Genomic DNA, 13,259 nt, shown 5'->3' with positions numbered 1-13,259 from the left:
GTGTAATTTAGAGAGAAAATACTTTCAGGTCATAATTTCACATTTCAGTACAAAGAATGGTTGTGAAAATGAGATTTAAAAAAAAAAAAAAAACACAGACATTTGCAAAGAACTTTGTCGGGTTTTTTTTCCCCATTCTTCCCACCCTAGTAACCTTGACTGTGAAGGAAAATCAGGAGCCTTTGAGAGTCTACTGAGTGGTAGCAAAAGCAAAGGGCATTTTTAAATTCTTTTTAAAAGTAAATCAAGAACTCAAGAAGGGCAAATGTGAGAAATGTTTGCAAAGCCAACGAATGATTGGCAGATGTTTAAAAAAAAACAAACAAAAAAAGCTAATTCACTGTGACAGAAAATGTATAATTTCCCAGCTGTTAGATTTGTTTAATAATACCACCTATAGTAATATGTGGCATTAATTACTATTTTAAATAGCATCTGGCATGGATCCAGAAAAGGTAAGTTGTCAAATAGAACTGTATATGTTTTGTGGTATTCCCCATGGCAAGTTGCTAGTTTATCACCAACTCTGTTGCCTCTAGTTTCTGGAAACACAGCTATGTATTTTTAGTTGCCTTTGCATTTTTTGTTGCTGTAGGACTGACTTCTGGATAATAGAATGTGGGTAAAAGTGATGGCTTCAAATCTGCAGCCCTCAAGTTGCAATCCTCCTTTTTTTTTTCCTGCTGTTGGAAAGGAGAGAATTCCAAGGGCCAACAGGAGGGAGAAGCCAAAAGATGAAAAGTATGTTTACTACCAGGAGAAGAACTGCCCTGTGAAGAACATTCAGTCACTTTGGACAGTTGTACAATCATTAGTCTATCCTGCACACTTCCCCATTTTTAGGCAGATGTCAATTACGCACAAACGGCTAACTCTGCTCTGCATATAGCAAAGAACGGAAATTGCTGGGTCAAACGCTCTGCCATAAAAACAAAGACTTTCACGTCTAAAGTGGTCTTTCAGATTCATACCAGATTCCTCCCCACACTCAAAAGTATCACTGATGAAATCATTATATTCTTTATTATATTTAACTCACGACAGAGGTAGTGGTATATGGCCCTAAACTAATTCTTAGATAATAGTTTTCAAAAGCATTTTTCCTTTAGGATACTAGATATCCTCAGGAACATATCTAAGGTTGTTTATCTCAATCCCTTCTCATGAGGCAAAATGGATCTTCTGGAAGATCAGAGAAATTGACCTCTGCAGCTGAACTGTTCTTATGGTTTAGACATGTCTGGCAATTCTTTGATGGGTATGAAGAAGAGCCAAATAGCATTTTCCACACTCTAGCCCCTCATACACAAATAGCAATGAGGTCTGATCAATGAGGTTAGCACTTGTCACACTTTTTTTGTTCCTTGAATGAAAGACAGAAACATCCACTCATCTAAGCTGCCCAATGATCTAAGTTCTGATCACCTGAATCCTGTCATATCAACAAAAAGATTTAATTAAAGGAAATTGAATCAGACAATAATGCAATGCTTTAGACCAGAATGACATTAAATGATTTTTATTTACCAAATAAAAAGATAAAACATGAAGTTGAATTCACTGAGCAAAACCAGCTCTCCAGATGAAGCTGCTGCCCTTTGTGCTAAATAACCTTATGAACTGAGAGTATACAGAATACATATAATATGCAAGTCACCTCAACAGCAAAGGAGAAGGAGTCGAATATAGTTTTTGAAGGTAAAATTTGGTCAAGTGACAAATTGAGTTGCTCAAAATTTCTAGCCCTTATCCACCTAAATTCAGTAAGGTTGTACCATTATATGTACATACTGAATTCCCACTGTAATGGAAGCTGCTTTTTGGAAGCATATCCTGGTTTTGTTGTTTGTTTTTTCTAAGAAAAATGCACATTTATTTGATATATCATTCAATTAAAAATTGTATATTTCATTATTTCATATTCTGTATGTGTGTGTTGAATCGATACACACTTCCAAAACCCCAAACCCTTGCTTATAGGTTGAGGAGTTTTGCTGTTGCTTTTTTTTTTTTTTTTTTTCTTCTTCTTCTTTTTAAAATTATTATTCTTACGAATATAGGTGAATTATATTGATTATTTCTCCTGTGTGTCTAAGAAACTTTATATGTTCTCAATGCACCCACCCAGTCAGATGGGTTGACAGATATGTCAAAAATACTTTATGAAAAAGGGAGGTAGCTCATGCGAGTTGGCAACCTTTTGTGTATTGTTTCCTGTTGGAGGCTGCCTCCCTTTGACATCTTACAGTCAAAGATGAAAGGAAAACTTTTACTTTGAAGCCTAGTGAGCACAGTTGTACATTAACTATAATTCACCTCCAACTTGACTTATTGGGCTTTCTAATGTAAGATGACAAGTATCTTACACTCAGTACACAGCATCAAAAAAAGTACTGAATGAACATTTTATAGACAATACCTTGATATTTTTTTTCATATGTTAAACATTAGCTTCTATGGGATACAGTCCAGAATGTTTGTGTTGCCACTTGAGAAACATTCTAAGCCAAACAAACAGCACAAAAAACACCAACATTATCTTTTTTCCCAATATCTGCATCAATTACTGGAGGCTAATTCTAACATATACTACTAAAGGGGAAAAAAAGAAGAGACTCCATGACACATTGCAAAGATAGGACTACAGCATTGTAGTTTCAGTGAGGAACTTAAGGTGCAGAAAGAGGGGACTCTCTAGAAGGTGATGGTGTAGTTTCTTCAGGTGGGAAAACTGTGAGTGTGCAAGCTCGGATGCCACCAAGGGACTCTGGGAGATCAAACACCTTATGCCATTCATCCTTATCTGGGTCGTATTTTTGCACAATCTCTACCATACACCGATTATTCCAGGAATACCCACCAACCACATAGATTTTATTTTCAAAGACAGCGACCCCAACATCACTCTGCCCTCTTAGCATGGCAGCAATTGGGGTCCACTGGTCAAGGATAGGTGAATAGTATTCACAGCTTAAGACATCATCATAATCACTTGTTCCTCGGAAGTGATTGCCACCGATGACATAGAGCCTTTCTCCCACTGTGCACATGCAGTGCAGACCGCGGACAGTGGTCATTGGTGCCTTTTGGATCCATTTGTCAGTGTCAGGGTCAAAGCACATGAGCTCCTTCTGGAAAGTGTCGTGAGTAATTCCTCCTAAGGAATGAAATGAATAGGCATGAATAGATAAATTAAAAAAAAAAAAAATCCAAGGAGGGGGGACACTGTCATAGAAAATTAACCTTTTGCTGTTAAGTGCCTTCAAGTCAATCCCAACTCATAGTGCCCCTGTATCGGGTTTCCAGGGTTTTTGAAATCTTTAAAGGAGCAGAAAGCCTCATCTTACTGCCTGAGTGACTGGCAAGCTGGAACCATGGACCTTATCATAGTGAGCCACTGCGCTGCCCTGAATTAACCTTTCAGCACGTATTATAGCTTATCAATAGATAAGGCAAGTATGGCAAAAGGGATGGGTTATCCCTTGAGCAGTTAGGTTACAAAATCTGGGGCATCCTTTCTTGTTTTCTCAGTTGTACACTGTGAGGGGAATCAGGTTCCATGCTGTAAGCTACCCTATGGAGTAGTCCATATGTTAAGGAACTGACGGTGGTCATGAGGCAACAGACAGTCCTCAGTTGAACACCCATGAGAAACTGAATTCGACCAACAAAACCATGAGTGAGCGTGGCAGTATATCCTCTTTCAGTCGCTTCTTGCCCTCTATCAATACTCTCTCTGGATTAAAAAGAAATGAATTAATGATTTCTTCTTAAAGAACAGAAAATTCACTTATAGTGGTACTTCCACTTTCTTAAATGGAGGTCTGTTGGATTTTCTAAAGGAACATACATTTTGGTCACTTTTAGAGTTAGGTCTGCAGGAAACTGCAACTAAAATGAACCACTTACTCCTAGCTTTTGAGTGGGCAGCCTGTGGATGCTGCACCCTGGGTAGAGCACTACTAGGTGCCCATTTCCTTACCTTACAAATACGAATTTCATTAGGATTATGACTATGAAATGAGAGAAAGGAGAAATACTTTGACAAAGTTGACAAAGCTGTACAAATGGACAAGCTTATAAAATTTATCAATAAAAAATGTTTGTTTTTGTGGAATTTTTGGCATTCTACTTCCACATAAAATTCCACAAAGACTTAGCATTCTCCTTCCTTAGTTTTTCAAATGAAATTTTGAATTTTATGTGTGCAGCAGTAATCTTCAGTAGTAAAATTCAAAGTTCTATTCTGTGGTCAGATGGCCATCACCATGTTTTTTTTTCTTAATATCACCACTCTACTGGTAGCGTAGTGGTTACGAATCTGGCTATGAACCGCAAGGTCAGCAGTTCAAAACTACCAGCTGTTCTGTGGTAGAAAGATGAGGCTTTCTGCTCCCGTAAAGATTTTACAGCCTTGGAAACCCTATACAGGGTCACTATGAGTAGGAACCAACTCCACGGCACATAACCACCACCACCACTTCACAAAATTATCGCAAAGCAAAACAGTGTTCTAACTCAACTCACTGTCATCAAGTCTATTCTGACTCAAGGCAACCTTAGAGGACAGAATAGAACTCCCTAGGGTTTCCATATAAATGTTTATGGAAACAGAATGTCTATATCCTTCTCTTGAGGAGCGCTAGCTGCTGACCTTTTGGTTAGCAGCCCAATGCTTCACCCACTGTGCCTACAGGACTCCTTAAACAGTGCTCTTTGTTGTTGTTCCTTAGTGCCATCAAGTCAGTTCCAACTCATAGCGACCCTGTATAGCAGATGTGGGGAACCTTTTCCGTGCCAAAATTTATAACATCATTCGTGGGCCATACAAAATTATCAACTTAAAAATTTGCCTGCTATATTTGGTCAAACATTTAAGTAACTTGCCCCTAATATGATGGTACTTTAAGATCAGCACTGGACTGTGAATCACAAGGCTGGCAGTTCAAACCCACCAGCAGCTAATCAGAAACCCTATACAGGGTCGCTATGAGTCAGTACCAACTCGATGGCACTTAACAACATCAGCAAATATGATGGCTGGAAATGCAGTTGCCTTGGCAGGGCTAAACTAAATGATTTCACATGCCTTATATGGCCCATGGACCAGACTTTCCCACCCCTGTTGTATAGGTTCTTTTTATAATCTTCGAGGAAGCAGAAAGCCTCATTTTTCTTCCTTTCTCCCATGGAGTGGCTGAAGGAGGAGAGGGCTCGAACAGAACTTGTGGTTCACAGCCCATTGCTCATAGTAGGCACCAAACAGTGTTTTAGTGTTTGAAAATTAGCTATGGTTCCTATTCTACTCTTGATTGGGAACATCGTTTTGGCAATATATACTAGTTATGCCAAAGCACCACAGAAACAATTCAGATCTAATTTTTTTTCCCACTGAAGATTTAGAGTGATACTTAAAATGGTCTAGCAGTTACAGACATAAAATAGGTGGAGTAAATCATTGACTAGTGGAGCGTATGATCTCCTGAATGGTTCTTTAATATAAGGTGTCTTGCAGTTGCTCATGAATTTGATACCAGAACCCAGTCAGCACATGCTATATGTTTTTCCTAAATCCTTCTTGATTATAGAGTTCATTAGGCAGTGCTTAGGCCCTAAACATTATCTTAACACCTTTGTTCTCTAATAATATAATATTTGGCCTGGCACTAGCAGGGAAAACTGTAAAAAGTAAACTGTTTCAGAACCCAAGGCAAGAATGTGCCTATCAAAGTACAATTTAAATTCCTTTCTAAATGAAAGCTGCTACTGGGACAGAGTGAGTAAATTGTAGTCATTTCAGATTTTTTAGAATGGAAATATGCGTATATGTCTGCATGTAGTCTAAATACAGGTAATTAGCATAAAATTATTTCCTCAATGCTATCATAATGGAACCTCCAAAAAAATGCTAAGGAAAAGGAACACATCTATATTATGTGTTGACCTAAAATGAGAGAATGAACATTATATGTAGATCAAAAGCATATTTTATGCACAGTAGAACATATATGCTATATACTAATACAAGTATAACTCCTCACAGTTTAGCTAAATTTTGAATAAAACACAACTGGTAATTAATACAGAATATGGAGAGGGAAAAACAATTTGGAGATCTGAACAGCTTATACATTTGTAGTAGGATTGGCTTACTGTTAGTCTTGTAAATTTGTATAGTGTCAAAGCATTCATATGCACATATACATAGAAAATTACCTTCTAAACTCAACATAAATTACATTTGGATTTTCTACATTTCTGGATTTTTACTATTACAACTACATGGAAAGATGACCATATAATTAGAAGATAATGTATGAGAAGGTTTCAAAAATTTGTAGAAAAACAGAATTAAAAGATGATGGAATTTTTGAACTTTGGGAAGTCCCCTTGTATTATGTTAATTGCATCCACATGATAACAGTTTACCTGAAATATACATTACTCCTCCATACACAGTTCCAGCATGTCCATAGTGGGGCTCACTCATTTTGGCAACATAGGTCCATTCATTTGTTCTTGGATTATAGCATTCTACTGTAGCTGTTATTAAAAACAAAACAAAACATATTTTATCTCAATTTTTAGTAATTAACTATTTTTCTTTAATATCAATTAATAATAATATCTAAATAACTGAAACATATCTATTATTTGTATAAGAAATAATTTCAGGGTGATTTTATAGCAATCGTTGAGACTACATTAATAATAACCATTAATACATTATGTGAGACTAGAAACAATATTTTAATATATTAACATAACAAATTTCTATCCTTGAAGAAATCTCTGGTATTTATTTTCTTATACTATCTAATTCAATCTTTATAACTTGACATTTTCTTTTTGTTTTGTTGCTCTGGAAATATGAGAAGGATATGAAAAAAATCACGAGGAAGGCAAAAAAAACCCCTCAATTCTAGATTGCCCTTGCTGACACAGCATACAGGAGCAGACATTAATATATATAAGGCATATATTTAATTGACTAAAGAATGAAAGCATGCACAGTACCCTGGGTTAAGTTCTAAAGAGATATAAGGCCTTATTTTATATTCAAACAACAAAATCGATGTCAATGAAAATCTTTTCACATTTATATGTTGAAGCCAATATTTTGTACATCCTCACAACTATTCAGTTATTGGGGAAGTATGCTCAATTTATTTAAATATATTTGAATTAATCTATCACAACCTCAATAACAATGATGGCCTAGACAGAAAGAAAATGCAATCCTTAAAAAAAAAAAAAAAGTAGAGAAAGAATAGAGCTGTTAGGTGATCTCTAGTCAAATGCACAAAGTCTAGACTGACTTGAAAAGTATATATTATTTATTGCAGACATTATCTGTTACAAAACCAATTTCTTACCTCCCCCAACCCAACTGTTTTCTTACTAACAGAACCACAATCACCAAGTATAAAGCAAAATTCCAAATTAGTTGAGGTCAACCATATAATTTATTTTCAGCCAACAACATGTAAGCAAAAGTCTACTGAATGGGGCTATTTGAGCAAGCCACTGGAATATGCTTTTAGCAACTTTCTGCCAAACATATGTTTAACTGATAAGTCATCCTTTGAATAAGATTTCTTAGTTAAAAAACAAAACAAAAACAAACAATAACATAACAGATAAAATGAGAGCGAGAGGTTAATTTTCAGCTCTAACCAATCATTTAATTTCTTTATCAAATTCAAATGCAAAGTGTTTTATTTCTCCTGGAACCATGTCTGTACTATACCAGCTCTCCTGGTGTGGTGCTGTAGGATAAGTGCTTGAATACAGATTGGTCTTAACCTCAAGGTTGGCAGTTCAAACTCACCAGCCACTCATTGGAAACCCTATACAGAGGCACTATGGGTCAGAAATGACTTGGTAACACTAAACAACAACAACAACAACATATCACTCAACTAACTGAATTTTCCACTTTCTTTAGTTTCTCATTTCAATCTTATTTCAAATCTCTTATTATACTCATTTTGACCTGCTTACTTGTAAACTTTGTTCACTGGTTCAGACTGAGACCCTTACAAATTTTATTTCTTCTAACTGTGGCACTGTAAAATTAGCAGTGGCTTGCTAACTACAAGGTTGACAATTCAAACCCACCAACAGCTCCTTGTAAACTTTACAGAGTCGCTGTGAGTCGGAACTGACTCTACAGCACTTAACAGCAACAACAAGGATCCTGCAAAATCGTTCTCCAAAATAAAGACTATTTTCACAATCAGTGACAAGCTAAAATTGGCACATGCCCCCATACTATGTCTAATTGCTAGATGTGTTCTATAATATTCATTTCCATTTGCCTTTAATATGACGTTGAAACAATTGACTGGCAAAAACCTACTGAACAGGTATTATTATAGCTCTCTCTCCATTTATAAAGGACCTAACATATTGATTGGTGCTTGACAGGAGAAAAATAATTAATAGGAAGATTTTATCTGATAAAATTAAGTAGTGTAATCACATATCCTATCAGAAAACAAAGTTTAAATAGGCTTCTGGAGATCATCGTCTTCATCATGTTGATGCCAACATGATGCCAACTATAGTTTTATACTTTTCTTAATGCAGGGCTCTGCCTTGAACTTTAACATATCTAGAGTGTAACAAATCTCCCTTATATCTAATTCCATCTGTTCTGATGCAATTTCAATTAATTTCTTCCTATTCTTTCTATCATGGAGCTAGAAGTTGAATAGCTAATCATTCTTCATGAGTAACAATATTGTTCCTATGTAGAAAGATAATACTGTTTCTTTGTCAGTGAGTTAATTGCTTTTTTTTTTCATAATAGGACTTCTAGAAATCCATATACACTCTTTTCATTTTAGAGTCCTTCAGTGCAAGAGGGCTATCAACCACCAACAACCATAAAAACCATATAATAGTCATCCCTAAACTTTCTTCTGCCAACTAAATAATCCATCTCCCTTAGCTTTTCTAATCCCTTAATATTCTTACCAACTATTAGACTTTCTCTATATATTCCATATGTATAATTGCTATTGTTATTAGTAAAATCAATAGTATTTAGCTTTAGGATTGAATGCATCTCATTGTTTAAAAGGTATACACAAGCTGTTATTTATATTTTTCATATTTACAAGACAATCAAATACAGGTAAGTGCCAACAACACTTCTGTGGAAGGGGGCCGATTTGATAAAAGGCAAGGAGTTGGAACCACAAAGCAATGGCTCCATCATATTCTATAGGATGTTCAAAGGAAACAACTAGGAAAACAAGAGGTCAGCAAGCTACAGTCTGTCAGCTAAAATCAGTCCATCGTCTGCTTCTCTATGGCCAATAAATCAAAAGGAGAATATTTTTGACATGTGAAAATTACACAAAATACAAATTTTTATGCCCATAAATAAAGCTTTATTGGAACACAATGAAACTCATTTGTTTATGAATTATTTATGGAAAATTTGAGTAGTTGTGACAGAGATCATATGGTACACAGAGCCAAAAGTAACTGGCACTTTACAGGCAAAATTTAACAATCCCTAATCTAGAAGGTCAACTTTAGGAGTCTGATGGTCTGATGTTTAAAATAGAGACGCTCTCTGATTTAATAGGTTAACATTCAGGTTGGTTATTTTATTTATCTCACCAGGTTCTTATCTTCTCAGCTGATTTTACTGGAGTCGAAAATCAGCTCCAAAGAACAAAGTAGAGCTTTCTTGGTCTTTGAAATTAGGAAAGAGACTGTGCATGAAAAAAATCATTTGGAACAATGATGATTCCAATAGAAAGATGATGGAGTCTAGGATCTAAGAGTGTCAATTGGTGAAGTATTGCGTAATTGAGAAAAACCCCAATATATAAGGGATATAAGGCATTTAACATTTTTTCAGTAACTTTACTGTATATTTATTTGAAGAAAATCACCTAATACATTTTCTATAAGATATTGCATTGTATGAAAGTTTGGGTTACTAATTGAAGATGACAATATCTGAACTGTCATATTCCTCTTCAATAGAGAAAACCTTAATGGAAGATCAATGTCTTATATGACATAAATTTGAAAGATTCCAGAAATAACTAACTCCTTTTTCACTTAAGTGACACTTAAGACTAGGTTCCCCTAGTCTCCCATTGTAACGGGTGTTACAGGAAAATAGTGTTTCCAAGGAATGATATCTTCAGAAAAAAGCCAGGCTTAAACACACCCTATTCTCTATTTGATGTACTACAGTCTTAATTTTTCTTTAGATCCATACACTCTCTCCAACTGATTTTAAAAGGCCAGATACATTAATATGTCAAACAATTATGCTGTCACTGTTTTATTTCTGTAACTATTGTTGTTAATGTTTTTGTGTGCCTTTGAGTTGTTTCTAACTCAGTGATGCTGTAGAGGGTTCCTACGAATGGCTAGTGGATTTGAACTGTGGGCTTCTATATGCAGAAATTATCAAAAGAAGATGGAAGGAATACATGGGGTCACCGCATCAAAAAGAAATGGTCGATGTTCAATCATTTCAAGAGGTAGCATATGATCAATAGCCAGTGATAGTGAAGGAAGAAGTCCAAGGTACACTGAAGGCATTGGCAAAAAATAAGGCTCAGGGAATTGATGAACTACAAATTGCAATCTTTTCAACAACTATGCCAAGATATTTGAAAGACCTGGCCACCTGATTAGAGGAGGTCCATATTTGTGCTCATTCCAAAGAGGTGACTCAATGGAATGTGGAAAACATTGGACATTATCATTAATATAACATGTCAGTAAAATTTTGCTAAAGATAACTTAAAAATGGCTGCAACTGTACAATGACAGTGAACTGCTAGAGGTTCAAGCCGGATTCAGAAGAGGACATGGGATGAGGGATATCACTGCTAACATCAGATGGATCTTGGCTGAAAGCAGAGACTACCAGAAAGAGATTTACCTGTGCTTTATTGACTAGGCAGTTGCTTTTGACTGTGTGGCTCATGATAGGGTATGGACAACACTATGGGGAATGAGTGTTCCAGAACATTTAATTGTGCTCATGAGGAACCTGGACATACACCAAGTGGAAGTCGTTCGAACAGAACAAGGGGTTGTATTCTTTCACCATTCTTATTCAATCTGTATGTTAAGAAAATAATCCAAGAAGCTGGATTATATAAAGAAGAATGTGATATCAGGATTGGAGGAAGACTCATTAAAGACCTGTGATACACAGATAATACAACTATGCTTGCTAAAAGCAAAGAGGACTTAAAATACTGATGAAGATCAAAGACCACAGTCTTCGGTATGAGTTGCACTTCAATATAAAGAAAACAAAAATTCTCACTGCTGGAGCAATAAATAATATCATAATATCATGATAAAAGGAGAAAAGACTGAAATTGTCAAAGACTTCATTTTGTTTGGATCCACAATCAACACTCATGAAAGCAGCAGTCAGGAAATCAAATGATGTATTGCTTTAAGTTATTTTGTTGCACAAAACCTCTTTAAAGTGCTGAAGAGCAACGATGTCAGTTTGAGGACTACAGTGCACGTGCCCCACGCCATGGTATTTTCAATAGTCTCATATGGTAGTGCAGTAGTTACAAATCGGGCTGCTAACCTCAGGGTCAGCAGTTCGAAACTACCAGCTGTTTCGTGGGAGAAAAATGAAGCTTTATGCTCCCATAAAGATTTACAGCCTCGGAAACCCTGTACAAGGTTACTATGAGTCGGTACTAACTCCATGGCACATAACGACAACATATGAATGTGAAAGTTGGACAATGAATAAGGAAGACCACAGAAGAATTGATGCATTAGAGTTAGGAAATTGGAGAAGAATATTTAAGGTACCATGTTGTTGTTAGGTGCCATTGAGTCGGTACCCTGCTGGTATTTTAAATACTGGTGGCATAGCTTTCAGAATCACAGCAACTCACAAGCCACCACAGTATGACAAACTGACAGATGAGTGGTGGGAAGGTACCATGGACCGTTAGAAAAACAAACAAATCTGTGTTGGAAGAAGTACATTCAGAATGCTCCTTAGAAGCCAAGATGGCCAGACTTCGTGCCTCATCTTTGGACTTGTTATTAGGAGGGAAGAGTCCCTGGAGAAAGACATCATGCTTGGTACAGTGGAGGGTCCCCCAATGATATGGACTGTCACAGTGGCAGCAACAATGGGCTCAAGTGTATCAGCAACTGTGAGGATGGAGTAGGACCTGGTGGTTTTTCATCCTGTTGTACAGAGGGCTGCTATGGGTCAGAACTGACTTAATGGCACCTAACAACAACAACAAATATGCCATCTAGAGGGAGACGTTTTAAAAAAATCATCCACAGGTAAAGCTTTCAGAGGTTGTTGTGTGTGTTTTTTTTTTAAAGCCTAAAAATAATCAAACAGTTAATAGAAATTTAGGAAGAGCTCACTAAAAGCTGAATTCCCTCCACTTTAAAAATGTATCTATTCACTTTAAAATAAAACACAGAAACTTGTTTCTAGTAAGTTATGGAGGGACTGGTTTCCAAAGGTCATGAGCTAGGAGGTCTGTGGAAGGGCCCCCTGCCCATCAGGGTAGTTTCCTTCTTGTCCCCACTTGGGTATAAACTGTGGGTGAAGACATGCCACAAAAATGAAGTCTCTAGCTTTGAGGTAATGACTCTCCTTAGTCTGAAGATTATAAACTCTCAGAAATATCAGTGTCTTTAATTAAAAATCAGGAGTGAATTATTGAAAAGTTAGTGACTTCAGATTATCAGGGGTGATCACAATAAGCAAGCAAGAACTGACTTTGAAAACTGAAGAAATTTCCTTTGAGAAAAGGAATTACAAAATGACCACTGACTGCTGGGGTGATAACCTACAATGATTACAGAACCTTGGTGTATTTACTGTTGTTGTTGTTGTTGTTAGGTGCCATCAAGTCAATACCAACTCAGCGACCTTATGCACAGCAAAACGAAACACTGTCCGATCCTGGGCCAATCTTACTACTGTCTCCATGCTTGAGTCCATCGATGCTGCCACTTGGCCAATACATCTCATTGGGGTCTTCCTCTTTTTCTCTGACCCTTCACCTTACCAAACATGATATCCTTCTCCAGCAACTGCTCCGTCCTGACAATATGTCCAAAGTATGAGAGACGAAGTTTGGCCATTTTGGCCTCCAAAGAGCACTCTGGCTGCACTTTTTCCAAAATGGATCAATTGGTTCTTTTGGCAGGCCATGGCACTTTCAATATTCTCCTCCAACACCATAACTCAAAAGCATCAATTCTTC

The 13,259-nt window shown here is 36.6% G+C and overlaps 1 protein-coding gene across 4 annotated transcripts in view; it reads right to left on the bottom strand.

Moving 5' to 3' along the window:
* Window positions 1-2,244: 2,244 nt before the first annotated feature.
* Window positions 2,245-13,259, bottom strand: part of LOC102832689 (kelch-like protein 13-like) — a 262,216-nt gene continuing 251,201 nt past the window's right edge. The window contains exons 7-8 of one of the 4 annotated variants that reach the window (XM_006872116.1): window positions 6,430-6,543; window positions 2,245-3,157 (exon numbers count right to left, since the gene is read on the bottom strand). In XM_006872116.1, the coding sequence (XP_006872178.1) occupies window positions 2,670-3,157; window positions 6,430-6,543 (602 nt within the window). In that variant the 3' untranslated portion in view covers window positions 2,245-2,669. The remainder of the gene's footprint in view (window positions 3,158-6,429; window positions 6,544-13,259) is intronic. The other 3 variants (XM_006872113.1, XM_006872115.1, XM_006872114.1) reach the window with 3 other exon arrangements.

This window comes from Chrysochloris asiatica, unplaced genomic scaffold, assembly GCF_000296735.1.
Source record: "Chrysochloris asiatica unplaced genomic scaffold, ChrAsi1.0 scaffold00183, whole genome shotgun sequence".
NCBI classification, from domain to species: domain Eukaryota; kingdom Metazoa; phylum Chordata; class Mammalia; order Afrosoricida; family Chrysochloridae; genus Chrysochloris; species Chrysochloris asiatica.
Note: the sequence above shows the minus strand (reverse complement) of the source record. Positions and strands in the feature narration are given on the sequence as shown.